General features: G+C 38.4%; 1 protein-coding gene across 12 annotated transcripts in view; it reads right to left on the bottom strand.

Moving 5' to 3' along the window:
* SYNE1 (spectrin repeat containing nuclear envelope protein 1) overlaps positions 1-27,754 on the bottom strand; it is a 454,100-nt gene that overhangs the window by 424,512 nt on the left and 1,834 nt on the right. For all 12 annotated transcript variants that reach the window (XM_036871084.1, XM_036871085.1, XM_036871083.1 and 9 more), the window contains exon 2: positions 21,562-21,845. In XM_036871084.1, coding sequence (XP_036726979.1) covers positions 21,562-21,628 — 67 coding nt within the window. In that variant the 5' untranslated portion in view covers positions 21,629-21,845. The remainder of the gene's footprint in view (positions 1-21,561; positions 21,846-27,754) is intronic.

Below are 27,754 nucleotides of genomic sequence, written 5' to 3'. Positions count from 1 at the left end.
CTCACTGAAGGGATACAAGAACAAGATCCATATATGTGCTGTCTACAAGAGACCCACTTCAGACCTAGGGACACATACAGACTGAAAGTAAGGGGATGGAAAAAGATATTCCATGCAAATGGAAATCAAAAGAAAGCTGGAGTAGCAATACTCATATCAGATAAAATAGACTTTAAAATAAAGAATGTTACAAGAGACAAGGAAGGACACTATATAATGATCAAGGGATCAATCCAAGAAGAAGATATAACAATTATAAATATATATACACCCAACATAGGAGCACCTCAATACATAAGGCAAATGCTAACAGCTATAAAAGAGGAAATCGACAGTAACACAATAATAGTGAGGGACTTTGACACCTCACTTACACCAATGGACAGATCATCCAGACAGAAAATTAATAAGGAAACACAAGCTTTAAATGACACAAAAGACCAGATAGATTTAATTGATATTTATAGGACATTCCAACCAAAAACAGCAGCACTTTCTTTCAAGTGCACATGGAACATTCTCCAGGGTAGGTCACATCTCGGGTCATAAATCAAGCCTTGGTAAATTTAAGAAAATTGAAATCATATCAAGCATCTTTTCTGAGCACAACACTATGAGATTAGAAATAAATTACAGGGAAAAAAACGTAAAAAGCACAAACACATGGAGGCTACACAATATGTCACTAAATAACCAAGAGATCACTGAAGAAATCAAACCGGAAATCAAAAAATACCTAGAGACAAATGACTACAGGAACACGATGATCCAAAACCTTTGGGATGCAGCAAAAGCAGTTCTAAGAGGGAAGTTTATAGCAATACAATCCTACCTCAAGAAACAAGGAAAACCTCAAATAAACAATCTATTCTTACACCTAAAGGAATTAGAGAAGAAGAACAAACAAAACCCAAGTTAGCAGAAGGAAAGAAATCATAAAGATCAGAGCAGAAATAAATGAATAGAAACAAAGAAGAAAACAATAGCAAACATCAATAAAACGTAAAGCTGGTTCTTTGAGGAGACAAACAAAACTGATAAACCTTTAGCCAGACTCATCAAGAAAAAGAGGGAGAGGACTCAAATCAATAAAATTAGAAATGAAAAAGGAGACATTACAACAGACATTGCAGAAATTTAAGCATCATAAGAGACTACTACAAGCAACTCTATGCCAATAAAATGGACAACCTGGAAGAAATGGACAAATTCTTAGAAAGGTATAACCTTCCAAGACTGAACCAGGAAGAAATAGAGAATATGAACAGACCAATTACAAGTAATGAAACTGAAACTGTGATTAAAAATCTTCCAACAAATAAAAGTCCGGGACCAGATGGCTTCACAGGCGAATTCTATCCAACATTTAGAGAAGAGCTAACACCCAACCTTCTCAAACTCTTCCAAAAAATTGCAGAGGAAGGAACACTCCCAAACTCATTCTACGAGGCCACCATCACCCTAATACCAAAACCAGACAAAGATACTACAAAAAAAGAAAATTACAGACGAATATCACTCATGAATATAGATGCAAAAATCAACAAAATACTAGCAAACAGAATCCAACAACATATTAAAAGGATCATACACCATGATCAAGTGGGATTTATCCTAGGGATGCAAGGATTCTTCAATATATGCAAATCATTAGCACGAGTACCCTTGAAACTCTTCCCAAAAATTGAAGAGAAAAAAACAAGTCCTCATTTTACAAGGACATCATTACTCTGATACCAAAGCCAGACAAAGACAATACAAGAAAACTACAAACCAATATTCCTAATGGATATTTATGTAAAAATCTCAACAGAACACTGGCAAACTGAATTCAGCAGCACGTTAAAAGAATTATACTACATGACAAAATGAGATTTATTCCTGGAATGTGAGTACGTCTCAACATATGAAGTAAAAATGAAAATCAATCAGTGTAATATAGCACATAATAGAACGGACAAAAACCACATAATTATCTCAACTGATGAAGAAAAAAAGCATTTGACAAGATTCAAGAACTTTTCATGATAAAAACACTTAACAAACTAGGAATAGAAGAAAACTACCCAACATAATAAAATCCATCTATGAAAAGCCCACAGCTAACATCATAGTCAATGGTGAAAGAATGAAAACTGCAAATATGTATTATTTAGCTATAAAAAAAAGAAAATCCTACCATTTGCAACAACATGGATGAACTTTGAGGGCATTATACAAACTGAAATAAATCCGACTGAGAAAGACAAATATTATATGACCTCAATTATACCTGGAATCTAAAAAACCCTAACTCATAGAAACAGAGAGTAAATTCTTATTGCCAAGGGCAAAGGGTGAAGGTGGTCAAAGAGTACCAACTCCCAGTTACAAGATGAATAAGTTCTGGGGATGCAATGTAAGGCAGTGTGACTATAGTTAACAATACTATATTTTGTACTTGAAAATTATTAGGATAATAGATATTAAAAGTTTTTACCTCACACAAAAAAAAGTAATTATGTGAGGTGATAGATTTGTTAACTACCCTCACCGTGGCAATCATTTCGCAGTATATATGTCTATCAAATCACTGCGTAGTATACCTTAAACTTACACAATGTGATATGTCAATTTATCTCAATAAAGCTTGAAAAAAATATATATATATATGCAAATCAATCAATGTGATATACCATATTAACAAATTGAAGAATAAAAACCATATGATCATCTCAATAGATGCAGGAAAAGCTTTTGACAAAATTCAACACCCATTTATGATAAAAACGCTCCAGAAAGTGGGCATAGAGGGAAACTACCTCAACATGATAAAGGCCATATACGACAAACCCACAGCAAACATCATTCTCAATGGTGAAAAACTGAAAGCATTTCCTCTAAGATCAGGAACAAGACAAGCATGTCCACTCTCACCACTATTATTCAACACAGTTTTAGAAGTCCTAGCCATGGAAATCAGAGAAGAAAAAGAAATAAAAGGAATACAAATTGGAAAAGAAGAAGTAAAACTGTCACTGTTTGCAGATGACATGATACTATACATAGAGAATCCTAAAGAGGCCACCAGAAAACTATTAGAGCTAATCAATGAATTTGGTAAAGTTGCAGGATACAAAATTAATGCACAGAAATCTTTTGCATTCCTATACACTAGCAATGAAAGGCCAGAAAGAGAAATTAAGGAAACAATCCCATTCATCACTGCAACAAAAAGAATAAAATACCTAGGCATAAACCTACCTAAGGAAGCAAAAGACCTGTACTCAGAAAACTATAAGACACTGATGAAAGAAATCAAAGATGTCACAAACAGATGGAGAGATATACCATGTTCTTGGATTGGAAGAATCAATATTGTGAAAATGACTATACTGCCCAAAGCAATCTACAGATTCAATGCAATCCCTATCAAACTACTAACAGCATCTTTTACAGAACTAGAACAAAAAATATTAAAATTTGTATGGAGACACAAAAGACCCTGAACAGCCAAAGCAATCTTGAGGGAAAAAAACAGAGCTGGAGGAAACAGACTCCCTAACTTCAGACTATATTACAAAGCTACAGTAATCAAGACAATATGGTACTGCCACAAAAACAGAAACATAGATCAATGGAACAGGATAGAAAGCCCAGAGATAAACCCACACACCTATGGTCAACTAATCTATAACAAAGGAGGCAAGGATATATAATGGAGAAAAGACAGTCTCTTCGATAAGTGGTGCTGGGAAAACTGGACAGCTACATGTAAAAGAATGAAATGAGAACACTCCCTAACACCATACACAAAAATAAACTCAAAATGTATTAAAGACCTTAATGTAAGACCGGACACTATAAAACTGTTAGAGGAAAACATAGGATGAACACTCTGACATAAATCACAGCAAGATCTTTTTCTGACCCACTTCCTACAGTAACGGAAATAAAAACGAAAATAAACAAATGGAACCTAATGAAACTTAAAGCAGAGGAAACTATAAACAAGACAAAAAGACAACCCTCAGAATGGGAGAAAACATTTGCAAACGAATCAACGGACAAAGGATTAATCTCCAAAATATATAAAGAGCAGCTCAATATTAAAAACACAAACAACCCAATCAAAAAATGGGCAGAAGACCTAAATAGACATTTCTCCAAAGAAGACATATAGGTGGTCAAGAGGCACATGAAAAACTGCTCAACACCACTAACTGTTAGAGAAATGCAAATCAAAACTACAATGAGGTATCACCTCACACTTGTCAGAACGGGCATCATCAGAAAATCTACAAACAACAAATTGGGAGATTGGGATTCACATATATACACTAATATGTATAAAATGGATAACTAATAAGAACCTTCTGTATAAAAAAATAAATAAAATAAAATTCAAAAAAAAATAAAATCTACAAACAACAAATGCTGGAGAGGGTGTGGAGAAAAGGGAACATGCTTGCACTGTTGGTGGGAATGTAAATTGATACAACCACTATGGAGAACAGTATAGTGGTTCCTTAAAAAACTAAAAATAGAATTACCATATGATCCAGCAATCCCACTACTGGGTATATACCCAGAGAAAACCATAATTCAAAAAGACACATGCACCCTAATGTTCATTTGCAGCACTATTTACAATAGCCGGGTCATGGAAGCAACCTAAAAGCCCAATGGCAGACAAATGGATAAAGAAGTTGTGGTACATATAGACAACGGAATATTACTCAGCCATAAAAAGGAACGAAGTTGGGTGATTTGTAGAGATGTGGATGGACCTAGAGACTGTCATCCAGAGTGAAGTAAGTCAGAAAGAGGAAAACAAATATCATATATTAACGCATATATGCGGAATCCAGAAAAATGGTACAGTTGAACCGGTTTGCAGGGCAGAAATAGAGACACAGATGTAGAGAACAAACTTATGGACACCAAGGGGGAAAGTGGCGGGGGGTAGTGGTGTGATGAATTGGGAGATTGGGATTGACATGTATACACTAATATGTATAAAATGGATAGCTAATAAGAACTTGCTGTATAAAAAAGTAAAGAAAATTCTAAAATTCAAAAAAAAAATTTCCCTTTAATAAATAAACAAATAAATTTAATTCAAAAAATAAAAAAGACCATGAACAATAGTAGACCTAGCTGGGCAAAGGGTTAACTTAATTGAAGAAACTGAGGCTCACCTAATTGGGTATTCATCCTTAACTTGGGCTAATCAATACATTTGAGACAAACCAAAGAAGAGGCAGCAATAAGTTAAGGTCAACTTTCAACCACCAATGTCACTGAGAAGCAAATGGTAGGGGTAGATGAAGCAGATGAACGATACCAGCCTAAGTCAGATGAGAAAACCACAGCATGATAAGGATGTAAATGCTTTCCTTTCCTGAAGGACAAAGGATCCTGGCAGGATACAGCCCTGCTGAATAGCTAAAGTGTAAAAATGAAGTTCAGGCCATGGGCAGAGGGCACCTTGGACACCCGTAGACAAGATTACGAATCATGATCTGAAATGATTTGAGAGTCACTAGACTAGCAACAGTTCCAACAGGAATGAAATCTAAACAGCACTGAGAGAAATGGTTCATATGATGAGGTCTAAGCATTGGGCAATGTGAGACTGTTTAAACAAAGAGTGAGGGTGAGGGGTGTGTGCTCCCTACTGATTCCATCCTGAGTCCTTTACAATCAGTCACAGGTTGCGTGTAGAAGGCTACACAGGCTTTCGAAATTCATCCCCAGTGTCCCCCAGTCACTTCGTTTGTTTATCCAGATGTTCCTTGTCCTGGGTTGTCTTGCCCCTGGATGTCCACTCATTTTATGCTCCTTCAGTTGATGCCAAAGTCTGGCGCTCAGCAACCTGGAGATAAGACACCGTGCGTCTTCTCCACCCTCCACTCCTCCACCATCCTGACCTCTTCATCCCTCAGCTGGAGACAAACTTGGACATTGCACGAAGTGAAGAAGGAAGGCGATGTTAATTAGTACCTTCCATTGGGTATCACTTACTCGCTTCCTCATTTGAAAACAAATTGCATTGGGTTGTGTGTATTTTTGTTATTTTCAATCCTTTCCGGAACAAGTAGAATATAAATAAAAATTTCTCATGATCTGAAACCAGACCCAGAGGTGCTTTATTTTTTGGTTAATACCTGTCGAGTTTTAAGTAGTTACTGTTCAGAGAGAGAGAGACAGAGACAGAGAGAAGTCAGGGAGGCAGGGAGGGACAGACTAAGAGACTGAGTGAGTCCTACCGAAAGAGCTAACCTGGGGGGAGAGGCACCCGCTCTGGGGCCACTAACCTTGAGCTGAGGAGCAAAACAGGAGTAACTGTGAGACAGGGCAGAATGGAGAAACAGGAGCAAGGGCCAGCCAGGGAAGAGGATCTGTGTATTTCACACTAGAGGACCTGCTCGGCAGGTGAAATAATCACTGGCAGGAATACAAGGCAAGATGGTAGCGTCTTGGCCCCTATTATTTTCCTGACTTCTCGCAACTTCTCCCTCCCGCTCACAGCATCAAACTGAGAGCTGAGCCAGTGGTCTGGGTGATTCAAGGAAAAGGAAAATGAAACTCCAGTACCTCAACTGCCTACGTATTATTACATCAGGGTTGGAGATTATTTTTTGCCCTGCATTCTTGATTTCAAGATTATATTCTGCAATATAAGGACTAAATTCAGTGTAATTATAACACAGGCAGTATTGTTTTGCAAAAATGTTTGTGTCATTTTGAATAAAATGCTACTGATGGTACTGCCCTTCGCTGAATGGGAATCCGTCTGTTCATAGGAAAGGAAGCATCAGCTCCTGACATAAATCTCCTTTCAGAAGTTCCCATTTAAGTCAGATGCAGATACCAGGAGAGCTACTCTCCTTCTGGATTAGGTAGTTTGACTATATCTGGAGAAAATGTTTGGGAACTTCATGCGAAAATATTCCATAATAATGGGGAACATACCAACTTATATTCAAACTTTTAAGTCACTGATAATGATAATTAGATTTTCACCATCTTATTCTTTTGAAAACTTGCTCACTAAAATGATTATACAACTGATTCTTAAAAAGCATAAACTATATCACATTTAGTCTGTTTCTTAGTGTAAAATCCAATACAGAAAGAAGAGCATCCTACGTCAAAAGATTATTAATCTTACTTATAATAGTGAAAAGTGAGACCCAAAAGAGGATTAGTTAAACCAACTATGGTGCATATCTAAAATGGAATATTATTTAGCCATTCAATGTCAATGTAGATTTATATTTATTGACGTGTGAAGAAGTGCACTATATATTGCTCCATTAAAAAAAAACTACAGAGAATAAAAGAGTATTCACAGTATATAGCTACCTTTTCTCCTCTATAGGTGTGTGCACTGAAAAACACGTAGAAGGATATCCACCAAAATACTTAGATACATCTATCTGTCATCTATCTATCTGTCATCTATTCATCTACCTCAGTGAATTGGAGACATTATCACTTTGTTGTTTATACTTTTCTATGCTGGTTGAATTTTAAGAAACATATTATTTGTATAATCTGAGAAAATTAAGCTATCTAAATTTTGGGAAAAAATTTAGAAACCTGTCTAATATATTTTTTGATTAATCTCACTGATAAAATGCTAAAAACAATTACTATAGTTTATGAAGAATATTTTTGCTTAAAGTATAGCAATCTTACTAGCTTTCCATTTGGACTTATTTCTTTCAGCCCATGTGGCTAAAAAAGTAATGATAAAAATCTCTGTATTTTCTAGACATCTATCTTAAATTATTAAATAGCCAACTAGCAATGGAGACGTTTTTGAAAAATGGACTCATGTTTCCTCTCTCAAACCAGAAACAAAAGCCAGTTGGTATTTCAAAGCACTGATTGTTCTTGAAATGTAAAGGGAGTGTCTAATGTTCTGCATTGATAATCTGACCTACACAGAAGCTATTTTGGATAACAGGAAATAGTTATCTTTATCAAACACATAAAAGCTGTCATTAATGTATAGCTGGTTATGAAGCAACTCTGCCAGGAAGAAATGCATTACAGCACTTGAGTCCAGTGGTTTGCACTTAAGCCTGATCCAACTTTTCCCTTATAAAAACTCCCTTTCTGAGGCATCAATAACTGAGCCAATTAAAACCAATGTCAGGTTGGAACTGCACACAGCTTTCTGGGTAGAAAGGCTTTCTTTATAGTTTGGAGCATAGAAACAATTTTGTTTTTCTAAACACAGATGTTTAAAGATATTTTTATAGTTGCGATCAAGGACTGGGGCTTTTAGTAATTTAAAAATTATTTTAAATTACTCTTGCAGCTATATGTGTTCATTAGAGTAATGCTTGGTTTTAAATAAAATGGGCAGAGTATGCCATTCAACTAGTTCATACCTTCCCCAAACCAAAGTTAAAACACGAAGTTCAGGAAAGTAATAATTAACAATTACTATTCCTAAAAGTCTTGGACACAGAACAAAAGCCAACTTTTCCTGGTATAATGAAGACTAGGTTAACGTTAAAAATCTGTGGCATAGATGCACCATGGATGCACCATGGGGAAGAAAAGGAGCCACATTTTGTTGTCCACAACCCAGAGGCCCATCTGGAGTGTGGCGAGAAGGGGAGCTCATCGGCAATTCTGTCAGACTGTGGCCTAGTTCCCAAAAGCTGGCATGAGAATTAACATGAGGAAGGGCCAGTGCCCGAAGCAGATCATCAGCACAGTGGTAGCCAGGGAGGCTCCTGGGGCCACGGCTGGCGTCAGACCAGGAGGAATGCCAACCTACTTCCAAAGCATCCTCTGCCCCCCGTCCAGAGTGACCCGTGGCCAAATTCTTCAATTGTGGTTACAAACTGGTTACTAGCTTTGAAGTCCCGTAAGGAACAGGACACGACTGTCAGTTTCAGAGTAAGATCCTCTATGCTTAACACAGTATCTGGAACATAGGAGGTGTTCAATTTATATTTGTTGTAGGAATGGAATATCTGCTGAATGGCCACTCATTACTGTATTTCACGAACAAAAGATCACACAAATGCAAAGAAACTAGTCAATTGCATGGCAAAGCTTTCAGAAGAAAAAGCGTCCTTGAGAATAACATTATTTTTTAAGCTATAGCCTATAGTTAATAATTTCTAGTTCAAGTGACTACAGCAAATAAATAGTCTCTACAGAGAAATTTTTGCAATAGCCCTATTGAAGCAACAGTTAAAAAGTCAAGTGATGAGCTCTCTCTCTCCCCGTCTCCCTCTCTTCTTCCCTCTCTCGTGCTCTCTCTCTCTCTCTCTCTTTCTTCAAAGGCACACTGCAGAGGAGGTGAATTTACTAACCTAATATCCATTCAACAAATGTTCAGTGAACATTTACCATATTTTGCAAAGTTGAGACAGACGTTGGCTATGCCCTCAACAGCTCCAGCTATTTGTAAAAAGTGCTCTAATTAGAGGTAAATACAAAGTGTAAGTTTTTATGTGAACTAAGCACACACTAAATATCAATGCTTTTCAACTCAGAACAAAGCTGAAAAGGCAATGCTTATTAATGAGCCATATAATTTTATCATGAGGAGAAAATTCCATAATTCTGGAGAAAGTCAGATAATCTAAGGTCCTAGTCCGATTTTGCCTTAACCAAATGCGTGACTTTGTACAAGTTGTTTAATCTTTAGGAATCTCAATTACTCATCTTTAAAAATCAGAGTTAGACAAGATCTTTTAAGAGTTTTCCCTCAAAAATGATAAGATTCTATAAGCCTGGGCTTCCCTGGTGGCGCAGTGGTTGAGAATCTGCCTGCCAATGCAGGGGACACGGGTTCAAGCCCTGGTCTGGGAAGATCCCACATGCCGCGGAGCAACTGGGCCCGTGAGCCACAACTACTGAGCCTGCGCGTCTGGAGCCTGTGCTCCGCAACAGGAGAGGCCGCGACAGTGAGAGGCCCGCGCACCGCGATGAAGAGTGGACCCCGCTTGCCGCAACTAGAGGAAGCCCTCGCACAGAAACGAAGACCCAACACAACCAAAAAATAAAAAGAAATAAATTTTTAAAAAATTTTTTAAAAAGATTCTATAAGCCTTTCAGGACACTTAGATTTCAATCACTGAGTGTTACCTAGGGAATCTAAAAAATGCAGATTTTTATGGGTAATGTTAAACAGACAAAGTGATATTTTTAATATAACTGGCCATCTTCCAAATATTTAGATACTTGATGGAGTTTTATGTGACCACTGCTATCATCATATTAAACTCAGAAAGTATGTCCAAGACTCAATGGTGTCATGAAACTGTTCTTTTTAAAAGTACAAAGTATCAAAAGAAAAAAATAAACAAGGCTTTAAAATGTATCAGAACTACCACTCCTTCTTTGTCTGATTATTGTGGTGGTGAGCTATTATTTTGAAAAGGTGCCGTTTTATCACAAAGGTGAGACATGTATTTCATAGAAAACAGACATTATAAAACCAAATAAAAAATGTTAAAGAGTGCTATTTGTAAATGGGCAGAAGACCTAAATAGACACTTCTCCAAAGGAGACATACAGATGGCCAGTTGGCAAATGAAAAGATGCTCATCATCACTATTATTAGAGAAACACAAATCAAAACTAAAATGAGGTACCACCTCACACCAGTCAGAATGGCCATCATCAGAAAGTTTACAAATAAATAAATGCTGGAGAAGTGTGGAGAAAAAGGAACCCTCCTACACTGTTGATGGGAATGAATTGGTACAGCCACTATGGAAAACAGTATGGAGGTTCCTCAAAAAACTAAAATTAGAGCTACCATATGATCCAGCAATCCCACTCTTGGGCATATATCCAGACAAAACTATAATTTGAAAAGATACACGCATCCCTATATTCATAGCAGCACTATTTACAATAGCCAAGACATGAAACAACCTAAATGTCCATCAACAGATGAATGGATAAAGAAGATGTGGTGTGTGTGTGTATATATATAATGGAATACAACTCAGCCATAAAAAAGAATGAAATAATGCCATTTGCAGCAACATGGATGGACCTAGAGATTATCATACTAAGTGAAGTAAGTCAGACAAAGACAAAAACCATACGGTATCACTTATATGTGGAATCTAAACTATGACACAAACGAACTTATGTACGAAAGCAAAACTGACTCACAGATATAGAAAACAGACCTGTGGTTGCCAAGGGGCGGAGCGGAGGGATGGATTGGGAGTCTGGGATTACCAGATGCAAACTATTATATACAGAATGGATAAACAACAAGGTCCTACTATATAGCACAGGGAACTAAATTAAATATCCTATAATTAACAATAATGGAAAAGAATATGAAAAAGAATAAAAAAAGAGTGCTATTTGTATACACATGTTTCCAGTCTGATTTAACTATGCTTTATATTAGTTCATTAAATTCATTAATTATGCATAGGTGTCTACCTAGCATAATTATGAAAACAGAAAAGTATCATAACATTAGAACATGAAATGATCGCAGAATATTCAACACTTACTTGAGACCCATGAACTTGGCAATGCTTTCACAACTAAATGTTTTCATGCTTTTTGACTTGTAAACACAAAAGCCATGCACTCTTTAGGGATTTTTCACAACTTCACTGAATAAGATGAAGTCAAGAGATAAGAAATTTCCACCAAATCTTTTTATATGGCCTGTACCACGTTTCTTACAAATTTGACTGTAGTGCTACTAATTGTAGAACAGAGATATTAGAGGGATATAATTAGCATGAATACATCTAGAAATAAGAAAATAATTCCTAGTTTCTCATCATGATTATTCAGTACAACCTAAACGTTTTTGGTAGAAAACTGGATATTAAAATAATTAATAATCAAAATGATCTTTCCTTTTGATGAAATGTATAAGCAAGCTTCAATTCGCTAAGTGGCCATGAATGATTTTTTTGATAAGTTATTTTGAAACCTAGAAAGATAAGATTGTAAGTGATGGGAAGGCTCCCAGGCCCCCGGTATATTTAGCCCATAGACCAGCTGATTGATTGCGCTCAAGTGCTCAAGGACTAGCTTTGTGTTCCGGTCAAGGAAGAGTTGAGATGAGGTGAGAGAGACAGTCCTCCTTTTATACAAGACTGTTCCAGATACAATTTTGAGACAGCTAAGGGCTCTCTTTGATGTTTTGCTTCCTCTCCTCTTCACCCTCTTCCACCTCTTAATTTTGCTTTTGCGGTGGCCCTCAGGGTCCGAAGTTCTCCAAAGTCTGATCTCCTACCAGTGCTGGCCTCATGGGTGTGTGACTTGGGTACTGTATGGGGCCCTGCACCCAGATGGGCCCTATACCCAGACTGGCCCTACACATGGCTCAATGTTCTGCTGCATATTAACTGTTCTTAATAACTGTTGAACAAGGGCCCACACTTTTATTTGTACTAAGCCAAAATAAAAAATTACATAGCTAGTCTTGTCTCCTATCCATAATGATCCAGTTGATCATTAGCAACTATGCAAAATAATCTTGAAGGAATATGCACTAATGTATGAAAAGCAAGTTACCCCTCAATTTTCTCAGAGGTTGGAGTTCCTCATATATCTACTTATGACCTTGGCTTATCACTTCACTGCTCAAGAACTCTGTGACTTCATCTTCAAAATAAGAACATCAAATTATAAATGATAAGTCACTTCCAATCTAAACAACCACACCAGTTCTATAAAACTGGGACCTGGGCTTTTAAGAATAAGGTGTTTTCAACTCAGGCAGAGTAAAAGATTACATGAAAATAATTTAGACCATTAAATGGTCTGCTAGCCTGGTCAATTTACTTAATTACATCTGTGTGTTTTGTGCAAATTTCATCTATTCATTCATTTATTCATCAAACATATACTTACACATCATATCTATCACCCAGTTTATAAATTCCTTGTTAATTATCATGTCACTCCAGTAGACTACAGCCCCACAAGGAGAGAAACCCCATATATCATATTCACATCTGTAGTCAGAGGACTTGGACACAGCAGATGCTCAAAAAATATTTGTTAAATGCAGGTATGCACAATTGGATGAACTGAGTACCTACTACATGTCAAGTTTTGTGCTCAGTACTGGATATCTAAAGGTGACTAAGACAAGACCCCTACCCTCAAGGTTTGAATATTCTAATGGGACACGGAGAGAAAGAAACAAACCATGACAGACTGATATAATCAATACTTTAACAGAAGCATACTGAAAGTAGAGGACAAAGGAGTCATTTCACTTTGGCTGGTGGCATTGGGAGAGTGGAGACAATGTGTTATCTGAGTCTTAAAGCCTGAGTCAAGTCTAGGTAAATAAAAAGAGAAAGGGGAGCGAGAGACAAGAGAGAGAGAGAACATGCAAACACATGGAAGTGAGATGGAAATTAGCTTGAGGAAAACCAGAAGTGGTTCAGGGTGGTGGAAACATCATTTACAGAGGGTGATCAGAAACAAAGATAGGAAGTTAAAAGGAGCCACACAGGAAGATCCATTTCGAACAATGAATTTATCTTAAAGGTTATGATGAGTCACTGTAGGCTTTGAAACAGGGGGAAAGACCCAACTGGAGTTGTATTTTGAACAATCTCTTTCATTATATCAGGGGTACTCTTTAGTTTAGCTCCCGGGTTTCTGGGTAAGAATTCTACATTTTTCTCTTCAATATTAGAGCAATGAATGCTCATTTCAACCACAAAAGGATAAAAATCTGTGAGAACTCTCAGAAAAGTAAAGGAGCTGAAAAATGTGACCATGAGTATGTAATTAGTGTAATTCTTGGCAACATGAACACTATGGCCCATAAAATCATAAGAGCGTCAGCAACAATAACAAAAAAACCCACAAGATAAGCCCTGGAAATTTCAAAATTCTTCCCAAGTCAGTAAACAAGTCAACAGTATAATAAAGAATAAATAGATAAAAGGGATTCAAAATGCCATGAGAACAATGTTGGTGACATGTGAGGAGAAAGGAAGCAAAAGAATGGAGAACAGCTGTATAATTCAAGGTAAATAATTTTTTTAAAACATGGGTGGGGACCAGTGTTTACTAAACATGAAAGATTAATATCAGCAGAGGAAGGAATTGTTTGTTTTTAATCCAAGAGGTCATTGTGAACAATGAGGAAACAAAAAGAACATAGGTTACCATAGAAACCATTTAAAAAAATACTAAAGCAAACTTCACTACATCCAAGGAATTTAAAATCTTACATAAACCATTTCACCTTGCCTCTGTTTGAGGCAGTTGTCAATTCCTCCTTCTCCCATTTTCATTCATTTATTTGAGGAAAACAAACAGAAAATTATGATTTGCCTATGCTCAGAATTATGGCAAAGCGGCATATATTCTTACATGATAACTTCTAGCTAAATGAGTACATGATTAACTGAATACTATGACTGATAATTGCTTAATTACAAAATGTCATGCAAAGATCAGGAACTATGTATTTAGGTGTGAATACCACAAAAAAATGTGTCAATATTCTCATTAGCTCCAATTAGAAGGAAAATGTAAGAGAAAAATAATAACCTGGGGTGTGAATTGTTTCTATAAGGCTTTTAAGATATATCAGGAATATATCACATGACATTTAAAGTCTAGCACTTTTTCCCTTTATTGGTATCTATTACCTAAATTTTACATTCATGAAACTCTAAAGTTCACAGGCACCTGTGTGGCCTTCATTTTCTTACAGAGGCCAACCCACGGCCCCAGGTCTGACTCAACACAGGCGGAGTTAAATAGGTACCAGCACAATGACTGAAAGAGTTCTCCCAAATGCAAACGTAGTTTACCCAAATTCAGTTACAGCATTTTGGGGAATGGTACCTACCACCCCAGTCTCGATGGAGGGGCAATCCCAAAGTCGTCACAAGGATTCAGATAATCCAAACACCTCGAATGTCATACTTTCATTATGTCCTAGAGGATCTAACTCGACAATGACCAAAGCAGTGAAAAGAGATGACACCGACTCCATAAAGACTTTCTCCAAAACAGAAGAGGAATGCTCTTAGTTTTGTTATGTGGAACGAGTCTAGAAAGATAAAGTCCAGGGGTGCAAATGGAGATTTATGAGGGAAGGAGGTGCACTGAGATGCAAGAGTCACACACAGGTGTCCAAAATGGCATCAGTGGATGTACCATTCTCACGAGGACAATCCTTCAGTTCATAGCAGGGCCCCCAACTCCACAAGGATGGAGAACTGATTAGGGCCTGAGTGAGAGCTATTTTATCCTTAGGATGCATTATTGATTGGGCTCAACATCAATACAGAATTTTATTTATATAATTAATTCTTAAGGAATTGCCCTTATCCAATTAACTTCCAAGAACCTTGCAACTCTTTACGGGCAACGCACAGGACCATTCTTTTATTCTTCCAGAAATGATTTTGAAACTATATGCATCAACTCAGGCCTGATATTTATATATAAAAAACACATAATCTTTTTACGTGCTATAAACATTGAAACCTGCACATGTAAAGAACGTGAACGGCATCAATACAATTGATCACTCCGCCCTTGAACTTTCTCCTTTGGCTGCCAGGGAAGCCTTCTGTCTTCTTTCTTCTGACCACATCGGCTGCAGCTCTCAGTCTCATATGTGGGGCTCTCCTCATCCTCCCGCCCCTGATGTTGGATGTTCTAGTTCTCAAACCTCTTTTCTATCTATTCTTATTCCCTGGGTGATGTCAGCCCATCCCACAGCTTTAAATACTCTCTGTGTGCTTATGATTTCCAAATGTTTTTTTCCAGCTGTGTCTTCTCCCTTGATCTCTACAGTCACAGACATTCAATTACTATCTTGGATGTCCACCAGGCATCTAAAATGTAACATGTCCCCCCAGAGCTCTTGATTTTCCTTCTCAACCTTATTCCCAACAGTCTTATATATTTCCTCATTTCCAAATGAAAAATGAAGGGGCCAACTTTCACTCCCCTCTCTCACACACCACAGCCAATCCATCAGCAAAATCTTTTGGCTTTACTTTCGAAATATATCTAGATTTTTACCACTTCTGTCTCTATCCACTGTTTAATATCTAGTCGAAGTCACTCTTATCTCTCTTTTGAGTTATCAAAGTTGACCCTCCTAGTCTCCCTGCTTCCACCGTTGAAAATCAGTCTGATATTAAGTATTTATATTATATTCACTCAACAAGACTTATGAATTGTCCATATTATGAAATGCTAGTCAATGTATAGGGCACTGACATGCATTTGACCCAATTTCTACCTTCAAGGTAGTTGACATAATTTTAGCATTTGTAAACTTTTGTGAATTTTGATTTAGCAGTTTTCTTTTTCTATTTGAGAGCCAATATTTTTACAGGCCTTTAAAAATCCTGAAGGCTTCAAGCACTTTCTCCATAATGCATAGTGGATAAAAGGCTCTGCAAAAGGAAAGGCTTGGAGGATAGGGCATTATACAAATGTAAATGATTTAATACATTTAATAGTAATAAGAACGTGTAATATATCTTTAGGAAGGAAAAATGTGTTTAAAGCACGACAGTTACAAAAACAACACACGCATCTGAGGGGTCAATACAGTCACCCATTCAAACTGGACAGGTGTCCTTAAAATGATTTTATGGTCAAAACCCAATTTTGATTAAAATTCAGATAAAGATTTTTTTTAAAGAAAGCAAATAAAGTAGGAGCCAATTTAACTGGTTTCTTCCTTTGTTTTAACGTATGTTTTGACTAATCTCATCTTCGATTCCTTAATTTAGGGATCATGATTTATCTACTTGTTCATCAAATATTTATTGAACTATGATGTTCCAAAATATCATTGTTTTGTGCTCAGTTTTGTGTTATATTTAAATTTGAGATGCTGTCATATAATGTCTATTATAGGAAGAAAGAGATTAAACCAAAAGGAGAATTTCAGCCTAAATATGATAAATGGATTTTTGACACTACTTTGTAGTTTAATAAGAAGATTCATTAAGTCAAAGCAACAAAACTTAATCTTTAAAGCACTATCAAAAATCAGAATCTTCACAAGATGGCAAATTTTTCCTACCAATGCTTATTTGATGTTAAGCTAAAAGAAAATTAAGTCTTCATTAGTTATAGTTGTTTATTCTACTTTTCAGTAAGCTTTTTTGTTAGTCTGAGGGTTTTTTTTTTTTTACAGTAAAATGGATTTATAGGAAATACTATATTTAGCCAAAAAAGTTCAATGTTGATCATAAAAACAATTTTAGGGGAAGGCCATGATTATTTTTTTTTGAACAGTTAGCAAATTTCATAGATATATCTCCAAGAGTAAATGTTTACTCCTTTCCTCATTTGTTTCTCTTTGATTTTATTCACAAGGTTTAAAAATCAAAGTTTAATCTTGCAGTCAACAATCCTTCTTTTTTATTAAATTGATCTCTATGTGACACACTAGCCTGCCCATTTGAGTCTTCTCTGGCATTTACCACCTGCTCTGTAAGGTTGCGTGGATGCCACGCTGCCTTGAAATAATCAACACTGATACTTTAATCTAAAAATCCTGGTAGATGATCTTCAAATGAAAAAAATGTAATTGATAAAAGTCAGTTAACAAACCCTTTTTAAGCAAACGTTATGTAGAAGCACTATGAAAAATGACAAAAGCCTTAACCTCTTGTCACTATCTTAAATCTGAACAGTTCAACATTTATTTTTTTAGATGTGATTTAAACTAAAAAGACTCCACAAGCCACCTGTTAAATAGATTCCCTTAGTAAGCCTTTAAAAGCAGAAAATGTATATACTAATCATGTGCATTTAAAATTTAAAGCCCTGTATTATGCCAGTGTCTAATATTTGCTTTTATTTAAATATTTAAATATTAAATTGCTTATATTTAAATGGATGAAAGTTACAGAAACATTCATTCTTCTTAAGAGCAAACAAAACTCTGCATTGCAGTCTGTCTGCTCATCCATAATTCAGGATCCCAGCCTAAAACATTATGCCCAAACAAGTACAAATATTGGCAAAGGTGAAATACTGAACTGCTACAGTAGCAGCTAAATTATGTAGCAATCTATGTGTGTGCCTTAATTTCGTAGCACTGGAAATAAAAACTAAAAGCAGAAAAACAGTCAACAATTATGGTTGTAAACTAAATAAGCAAGAGAGGAAAGCCAAGTTGCCATTATTCAATGTTACATGCTTTTTATTAGTTATGCATGGAGCTGATATGACAATAAAACCCAAGGGGAGGGAAAAAAACGTTAGTTACGTGGATTATCTAACCAGGCAAAGAAAAGAGGATTCTAGAAGAATGTTATTATAGAGTTGAACTTTGAAAATAGCAACTCTGGTTCTATTTAAGTTAATAAAAATTTCCTGTTCCTCAAATAAATTCCCTCACTTGTCTTAATGATCTGGGTAATAATGCCAGCCCTCCGTTTACTAGGACCTTGGTCCCTGGTTTGGAGGTTCTAGCAGGCAAGAAAAGTTACTCAATACCCTTGGCAGAAGACAGGTCTCCTCTGGCCGGCTGACTCTTGTTTGGGTTCAAAGCCTCAGTAGGATGCACAGTGAGAGCTGAGATGAAGAGGAGGCCTTGCCAGCTGAATCGGCAAAATTAACCCAGCAGCTCAATATGTTAACAGACAAATCCGCAGATCACCTTTCCTTCCAGCCCTGTCATTTGGCTCTCACTGTCGCAGGCTAGATGTGCTGCATCTTGTACAGACCTTACATTTTGTTGTCACCAATTACCTATTTCATGACATAATTGATGCTAAAAGTTAATGATAAGTATCTAGGGCTCAGGAATTTTCTCTCCTTCTGAATTGTAAGGTTTATTGTTCTAAATTTGTCAAGTACCCTTAGGACATGTTATAACTCTTCCTTATACTAGAAAGGAAAAAAATTATACAGTTACTATAGTCTCTTCATTATGTAATAAAGTTACCTGCTTTATACAATACAGAATATATAAAAACGGTTAACATTCCTCCCCAAATCTGCATGACTAGCCCAATTTGCAACAAACTGCCAGGGCTGTGCCTTCTCATCCAATTTTCTTCCACGACAATCAGAACAGCTGACCATATGACAGTATTTATAGCTTTTAAAGCACCTTTTGTCTATTACGTCACTGAGCTTGACAACAATCTTGAGAGGGCTGAGCAGGGTGAAAACAGTCCACATTTTGCAAGTGGGGTCCCTAAACACATAGATGCTAATTAGGACATTTACCGTCACAGGCCTAGGGTGCGGGGAGGGTGGGACTCCAGGGCTTTCCCCCACTCCACCCACCTCTCAAGCAAAACCATCTGTACATCCATGAAAACAAACAAATGAACAAAGCACTGAGCCATCAGTACCCTTCTCTCTCCTCTCACCCCTAACCATCACCTTAATAAAAGAATTTTTATTGATGTATAGTTGCTATGCAATATTATATAAGTTATTACAGGTATATAATACAGTGATTCACAGTTTTTAAAGGTTATACTCCATCTATAGTTATCATAAAATATTGGCTATGTTCCCTGTGTTGTACAATATATCCTTGTAGCTTATTTATTTTATACATAGTAGTTTGTACCACTTACTCCCCTACCCCTATATTCCCCTCCCCACTTCCCTCTCCCCACTGGTAACCCCTAATTTGTTCTCGATATCTGTGAGTCTGATTCTTTTTTGTTATATTCACTAGTTTGTTGTATTTTTTAGATTCCACATATAAGCAATACCCTACAGTATTTGTCTTTCTCTCTCTGACTTATTCCACTTAGCATAATGTCCTCCAAGTCCATCCATGCTGCTACACTACAAAAAAATAAAATAAAATAAAACAAAACACTGAGGCATCAGTACCCTTCCCTCTCCTCTCACCTCTAACCATTACTTTAATAAAAGAATTTTCATTCAAACCAAAATAAGTATAAAGAGTAGAGTGCTGGTAGGACCATAATCTGATTCTGAATTAAGTGTTTCAAACTTACTTTCTACACCTTTCCTTTGTTGTCAATATGTATCTTATCCACAGAATTTTCACGTTTAATCACTCAAAGGAAAATCTGCTTCATTACATAAGTATCTTCCCACACTTTTGCAAAGGACCCTAAGTTTCCATCCCATCATTTTGAAGCTGAGGTTACTGGGGCACAAAATGGTTCAGTCATTTGTACCCAGGCAAACGGCAAAGACGGGCAAGACAGAGTAAAGAACTCCAAGTTCAGTGTTCCATCCACCCAAGTAAAGATGTACAACTTAAATTGGAGATCCTTGGCAATGGGGAGACCCAGTCAAAGGTTTTTCAGCCTATGGAGGAGATTTATGCCCCCATATTCAGCAAGGATCTGGTCTTTTATCCAGCCAGGTTCTTTCCAGCATGACGAGTGCGATTTTTCAATAATCAATGGGAAACAAACGCCGCTTGCACTGAAGCATCACAAATTAGCCCAGGCAGATGAACATGGGTGGGGGTCACGTGACTGCAGGAGCTTCAGTCAAATTGGTGGTCTCTTGTCAGACAAAGAAAAACACCCATTCCCACCGATAGCCTGATTTTCTATAAATGGGAGCATGTTCCGGGTCATGAACAGCCAGAGGTAAGAGTCTGGTCTGTATTTGAAAAGTGCTTAAATGGAAATGACTGCTCGTGTGCATATTAAATGCATTATAAGCCAGGAAAGTGGGGCTGTGACAGATTAATATGATGGCTGCGGTGCAAAGTCACATGCTCAAAAGCCAAGCTACAGTATTATGTTCAAGCTCTCTTGACAAAGCCTAGAGCCAAACACTGCTAAGTATGGACAGTTTTATATCCTGAAAATAGCCATTTGAAGCCTGAGAGAAGTAACATGACGACTGTGACAAAAGAAGCAATATTTTCATAGAGGTGTAGATGATGATTTTTTTTTTCTGGTTCAAGGAATACACATATTAAAGAATTTTAAAATTCACACTTAGGAATTCATCTATGAGCTGCCATAACATTTCACTGTGAACTCTCCTGTGTAAAACCATTTGGTGCTGGAGAAAGGACACAGGTGGAGGACGGGGTTCCAGGCCACACACACAGGGCCACCAGCCATTAATCTCGTCAGGTCGTGACACCCCTCTGGGCCTTTCTGCCTCTTTTTGCTTAAAGACTTTCTAGATGTCCAAGAGCTTTCTCGCTGGGATAAGTAAACCACTGGTTTACTTATTGGACTGTAGCATATAGTTATTTGTCCACCACTGTCATGATATCCTTATCAGGGCCTTGTCATGGTGCTGTATCGTCACTGTTTATTGAAAGACAGTTTGCCGATGACTCAGTTCTCAGCCAGACACTGAACTGAATAGCCGTTAAGGTCACACTAATGCAGACACAAAACCAAAAAAGGAGCTTCGTCTTTTTTCTACTTGAAGAAGACAGCATCTTAAAATAGCATGGACTAGTTTGAAAACACTAGGATAAAAGCCATCATGGTGCTATTCCTTGCTGCAGCTTCATAAAACTGAATAAAAATTCAAGCAAACCGAAGAGAATCTGAGGTAAGTCGGCATTTAAAATTTAAAGCACACGAGAAAACAAAACAAAAAACCCCTGACGTTTCTGCCCCTTACCTTGCAGCCTTTGCATCACGTTGGCGATGTCCCGAGAAGCCCGCGAGGCTGTCCTGGAGGCTGCCATGGTCCCACCTTGGCACGGAACCACCACTGGAGACTCTTGGCCTGACGCAGTGCAGCCCTAGGTCCCTCCAGAAAACATACTTGAACTTCTTCAGTTCTATCGAGTCATGGACGAATCCCAGGCACTCAAAGCAGTCAGCGAAGAGATCTCCCAGAAATCCAACCACTTCTTTTTCTTCTTTTGCTTTAAGACTGTCCTCTTAAATGAACTCAGGAACCTGAAAACCAAACAGAAAAGGTTCAATATTTTTAAAACATCTATATAGGTCACCTGAGTGCAAAAAGTAGAGCTATCTTTATTCAGTTTGAAGAGATGATTCATCTCTTATTTCCGAAGTGAAATAACTAATGTAAAAATACTTATAAACTATAAAGTAGTAGGCAAATATGAGGAATTCTCATGGTACTTGATAAACACATAATCAAAACATACACAGTAAAATTGGTTGCTAAAAGGAGAAATGTTCACTTTTTTCCACGTTTTCTTTTTAAACTAGACCTTTTTCTTTGATCTATGAAAGTGAAAGTACCTGTATTCAAAACGCCGGTTCTATTTCCTAATATTCACAGGTTCTCTTATCTGGGCTATTTTAGCCTGCTTTGCACACCTATTTTGCTCTGTTGTGTTTGTACACTTTTCAGGAATGAGATCAGATCTTAGCTCCTAAAATTTGATGAATTGAAACAGGATAAATATAAAACTGTTTCATTCTAGAAATCCAAATCTCAAATCTTGTCATTTTAGAAGACAACGGGTTTGATCTAGCTTTTCCCTCCCCATGGAAAGATTCTAAAGTAAGTTGGAAGGCTGGGGTGGGATGGGGGGCTAACAGAGAGGACATTTTCCTTCTAACCCCTTTCCTTCCTGTATTCTCTGCTTTGGTCAAGTTTAATTCATCATGCTGGACTGGGGGAGGTAAAAAAGAGATAAGAGAGTAGTTGATGAAATCTTGACATGGAGACATGTACTTTGAACATGAATTTCCTAATCCTAGGGTTAGCCAAAGAGGAAAGAAGAGAAAGAAGAGGAGGGTGAAAAATGTACCCAGAGAAAGAAATTTAACCAAGACACCAAACCAAGGGGGCTTATGTGAGCATGATACTTTTACAATTCATACTCATCTCTGGGCTATGATGATGAAGGTGAAGAAAAGAAACAGGGCAGGGGCAGGGGAGGATGGCAAAAGCAAGACTGTAAAGAAAACACAGCGCATCTATGTGTGTGGTCCACCTTCATCTATGGGATGGTCCAACTTCGGCAAGGAAATAAGAGGCGTCTATGAGGGCTATCAAACATTATAACGTGAATGTGTGGTCATAAAACTTGTATTATTTGTGAAGAATTGGTTAAGTAATACAGTGTAATTACAGATTACAACTGACTTTTAAAATGGCATTAACACTAGTATATACTGGTATCTAGTTAGATTCCACGAATAAGCTGATAACATCTTTTTAGACCACTACCTCAAAAAGGATGTAAAACATTGCACACTGCTGCTGCCCTGAACATTTCTGGGGCCAGAAAGGGTGCACTGGCCACTTAGCAAGTTAGGGGTCAGTGGTGCAGTGAATAGCACTGACTGGTAAGAAGGCAAAGACAGACTTCTCCTGGCTGCTTGCAAAGATACAGGAAGTAGGACCCAGTACTTGGCAGCTTCTAGGCTAGAGAGGTACCTCTCGGTGGGTGGTTCCCCCAGGGATTCTCAGAGGAGAAATAATTACTAATGGCTGGCCCTCATGCCTCAAGGCCTGCAGCCCAGCCCGACTGGAGCCGTGCACCCATTAGCAACCTTCATGTCCTGGGGAAAAACATTCCACCAGCCCACATACCAAAGCTACCTGAATTTGAAGACTGATAGACAGTGAGAAGTGCCTAAGGGATCTTACAAATGGCTCCCCTCAGCTGTTAGAAAGTTAGGTTCTCCAAATGCAAGAACACAGCTTTCTGAAATCTAGCTAGTAGCTACATATATACTAAGTAGGGATGAGGGAAGAAATTCATTTTAATTTAGCTACCCCATGCCAGGCCCTGCTCAGCACTGGAGTTCACAGATGATTAAGATGTGGCCCCCACCATCAATCAAGAATTAGAGAATTAAAAGAATTAGAGAATTAAAATCAGAGAATGGCCTATGAGCCATTACATTGCAGATCACCACCCTCCTGCCTCTCCTAGTTCACATTCACGTTCACAATAGAGTAATCCTGCAATACTTCCCTCTCTCCCTCCCTCTCTTTCTCTCCCTCTTTCTTTTGATGCCGCATTAAACTCAGAATTCCTCTGCCTGTGTCCAACTTTAGCTGATATACCCAGTCTTACTTCCACAGTATAACTAACACATTCTGAGCGTCAGAGTTCAAGGCTGGGGCAACAGGATGAATATGATACACAGCTCACTGCTTGAGGAGCTTAGAACACAGTGGAAGATACAGTATAGAAAAGCTATTATAACAAAACCATGGGTACAAGCAAATATAGAAATGAAGGATACAAAGGATGGGCACTAAACCAATCTGGAAGTTCTGAGAGTGTCCTGGGAGGGAGCTAGCCCCTGACCTGAGCCGTGGTAAAGGGGTTAGAGGTAGTCAGGTGAAAAATACAACATGCATTCCAGGCAGGATGGATAGCTTGAGCAAAGGCATGGACACAAGAAACAGCATGATTTGTAGGTAGAACTGCCAACAGTCAGTGAGGGACTCTACCAGGTGACATTCTGGGGCTGAGGCTGGCAAAGGAGGGGGCAGCCAGATGGCTGAGCCCTGTGTGCTCTGCCCAGAAGCTGGTCCTGAGTCTCCAGGAGGCAACAGGAAACCTTGACGGATTTTGAAGCTGGACGTGACCACGTGTAATTGAGATTATTCTAGCTACATTTTTTTTTTAAAGCACATTGCTCTTTTTTCTTTTTTTTTTTAAATTTTATTTATTTATTTTTGGCTGTGTTGGGTCTCTGTTGCTGCGCGCGGGCTTTCTCTAGTTGCGGCGAGCAGGGGCTACTCTCCCTTGTGGTGCACGGGCTTCTCATTGCGGTGGCTTCTCTTGTTGCAGAGCACGGGCTCTAGGCACACAGGCTTCAGTAGTTGTGGCACACGGGCTCAGAAGCTGTGGCTCGCGAGCTCTAGAGCGCAGGCTCAGTAGTTGTGGCGCACGGGCTTAGTTGCTCCGCGGCATGTGGGATCTTCCCGGACCTGGGCTCAAACCCGTGTCCTCTGCATTGACAGGCAGATTCTTAACCACTGCGCCTCCAGGGAAGCCCATTCTAGGTACATTTTTTAAGGGTGTATTTGAGGTTGACAGCTCAAAGTTCCAGGAAGATCTGTTAGGAAGGTATCTCAGGGGCCCAGGTGGAAGATGATGAGAGACTGAAACAGGATGGTGAACGGAGGGTAAAATCCAAACAAATCTTGAGGAGGCAAAACGTGCAGGACTTGGTGACTGGGGGGAGACAGGGAGTGGGAGGTGAGGTAGTCAGGGGATGGTGAGTGACTCTCAGGGCTCTGACTTGAGATTCTGTGGGCCAAGGCGCCATAGGCTGAGCTCAGCAGTAGAGGAGCTATGCAGGTTACTATTTCCCCAAACGCTGCAGTTCATACCCTCACATCCTTGCTGAACAGCATCTTAATTATCCCTCCCCACGCTCAGCTGAGCAAATCCAAAGGCTCGCTGGACCCAGCCCAGGACCCACACTCTGCGCAAAGCCACCGCTCACACAGCAGCACACTTTCAGCAATTCCCTCCATTCCTCCAGCACCAACAAGCCACACTGTGCGAAGTAAGACCTGTCTTATAATCCTTACCAGTTAGTCTTATCTCCCTCTAACCAGACCGTGAACATTTTGCAGGCACAGAGATTATAACTCTTACTGTTTCGACATCCTACCCACTGATATTAACTAGATCCCCGAACACATCCTAGCCCCCAGTACCTATTTTTGTTTTCTTGAATCACTTTCACTCTCAATCCTTTGCCGGAGTGAGTCGCATAAGTGTCTAATTTTACATTTAATTATCGTTTTCCTCTATTCATCACTAAAGTATGAACGTGTAGTTTTCTACAGGACCACCCTCAGAAAACTCCTTCCTCCCCGCTGCAAAAGATATTGATGCAACATCCTTCCCTTTTTAGACATAAGGTTAAATATTTTGCTTTCACCATTCATGTACACACATATTTCCTATTTTGTGAAATTATGATATTCCTGCTTTTTACTGATACTTAAATTTAAAGGGCCATGTGATTTGATAAAAATTTCAAATTAATCAGACAAAGATAATAAAAGTAAATTTTTACAAGATATGTGTTCTGGATGTTAGAAGATATGAGTTTAGACTTAGCTTGGTTCTGACCAGCTGGATGATTTTGACCTGGTTCTGCGTATGGAGGTCCTCAACAACCACCTGACATGGGATCGTGGTAACGGGAAATGCACAGACTCTGGACTAAAAAAGACATGGAGCTGAGTCTTAATTCTGCCTCTTCCTGTCTATGCGGGCATGACCTACAGAACTAGGACATGAAGGGAATGTCCAGCACCGTCAATGATCTCACTAGTCCCAGGCTAATTAAGAGTTTTTAATCAGGTGCAGGATATTGGGTGGGGAAGGGGGGAGGAAGAGAGGGGGAGGGATGGGAAGGGAGACTTAGGGAGACACTGATAGGTTGTGTGCCAATTAACAGTCCTTGCACCATCTTCTAATCATGTCCAGAGAAGGAACTAAGATTACAAAGCAGCTAATTATACCCACCACACCTAGCAGAGAGGTAAGATTCCTGTATTTATTATGTCATACAGCAAATGTATTGAGAAACCACGTGTAAAGGACACTGGTTCTGAGTTAATAGCAGTGAACAAGACAGATAAGCCCCTCTTAGAGTTTATGTACCAGAGCGGGGGATCATACAAACAATATGACAACAAAGTAGGTTGCGTATCGTAATGGAGAAATCCAGGGTACTGTGGGAGCAAAGAGAATACCCAAGCACTACCATCTGCTGCATTTATCGTACGGGATGCAGAGGGAATTTACAGTATCTGCTATCTGGGATTCTCCTATCTGAACAATGTACTCTTCTTAACACCAACACCTGTGAAAAGCACGGGAATGAATCATCACAACTTGACTTTTCCAGTCTCTAAACAGAATGGACAACTGCCTGCTAAAGCAGTTTCCTATTTGTGCTATTAAAAAGGAATACAGTAGGAAAACACTAGAAGAAACACTGCTAAGCCACAAGGCTACATCTTCAAGCAATGCAACTGAGGTTTTTAATATTAGGAAACTGAAGCAGAAAGTTCCAGCCCCTGCAACAACCAGAGATGATATGGCTCATTTCTAGCTGAAAAAGATGAACTGAGACCATAAAAACGTAAACCAATTCACAACCCTATGAAGTATTACTTCATTACATGTCTAAATATGTCCAATAGCACTCCTATTAAAATCCACTACTAAACAAAAATTTTAAAAGCTAATGAATACATTTCAACCCCCCTTCTATCTAAGTCCTTTGCTGGAGTGAGTCACATAAAGTGTCTAATTTTACATTTAATTATTGTTTTTCTCTATTCGTCCTTTAGTAATGGTACTAATTAATGAATGCTAAGATGGCTAAACGGTGGGGAAGAAGACGGACATCCCTGCAGTTAATACAAAAATATTACTGATGCCTGTGTACGGGCTATCAGTGAATAGTGCTGGTAATTATTCACTCATGAATTTTATAGGGTAACAAATAAAAATTGGTCCTTTCCCTGTAGAAGTAATCAAAAGATGAAGTACAGAGCTAATCAGCATGACAGATACTATGTCATGATTGAACATTTTTTTGTAAGCCTGGAGTATAAATCTTGCCCAAAGATACCTGCTACCTTCCTCCCGTGCTTTGCTAGAGTCTATACTGCACTTCGTGCCAAACATGAGTTCTCACTGGTTTAGACCACAAGGAAGGACACATTTAACACATTTCAGAGAAGGAGATACGCAGACTTCCTCAAAGGGGAGCCTTGGGTCCTGCACGCCTGTCTTCAGACCACAGGGTGTGACTGCTGTATCTAGCGCTGGTGCCGTCTGCCCTGGGGAGAAATTGCTACCAACCTTGCCCAGTCATGGGTTTCTTACATCCGG

This window comes from Balaenoptera musculus, chromosome 12 (assembly GCF_009873245.2).
Source record: "Balaenoptera musculus isolate JJ_BM4_2016_0621 chromosome 12, mBalMus1.pri.v3, whole genome shotgun sequence".
NCBI lineage: Eukaryota > Metazoa > Chordata > Mammalia > Artiodactyla > Balaenopteridae > Balaenoptera > Balaenoptera musculus.
The sequence above is the reverse complement of the archived record's forward strand: the minus strand, read 5'-3'. Positions and strand labels throughout refer to the sequence as shown.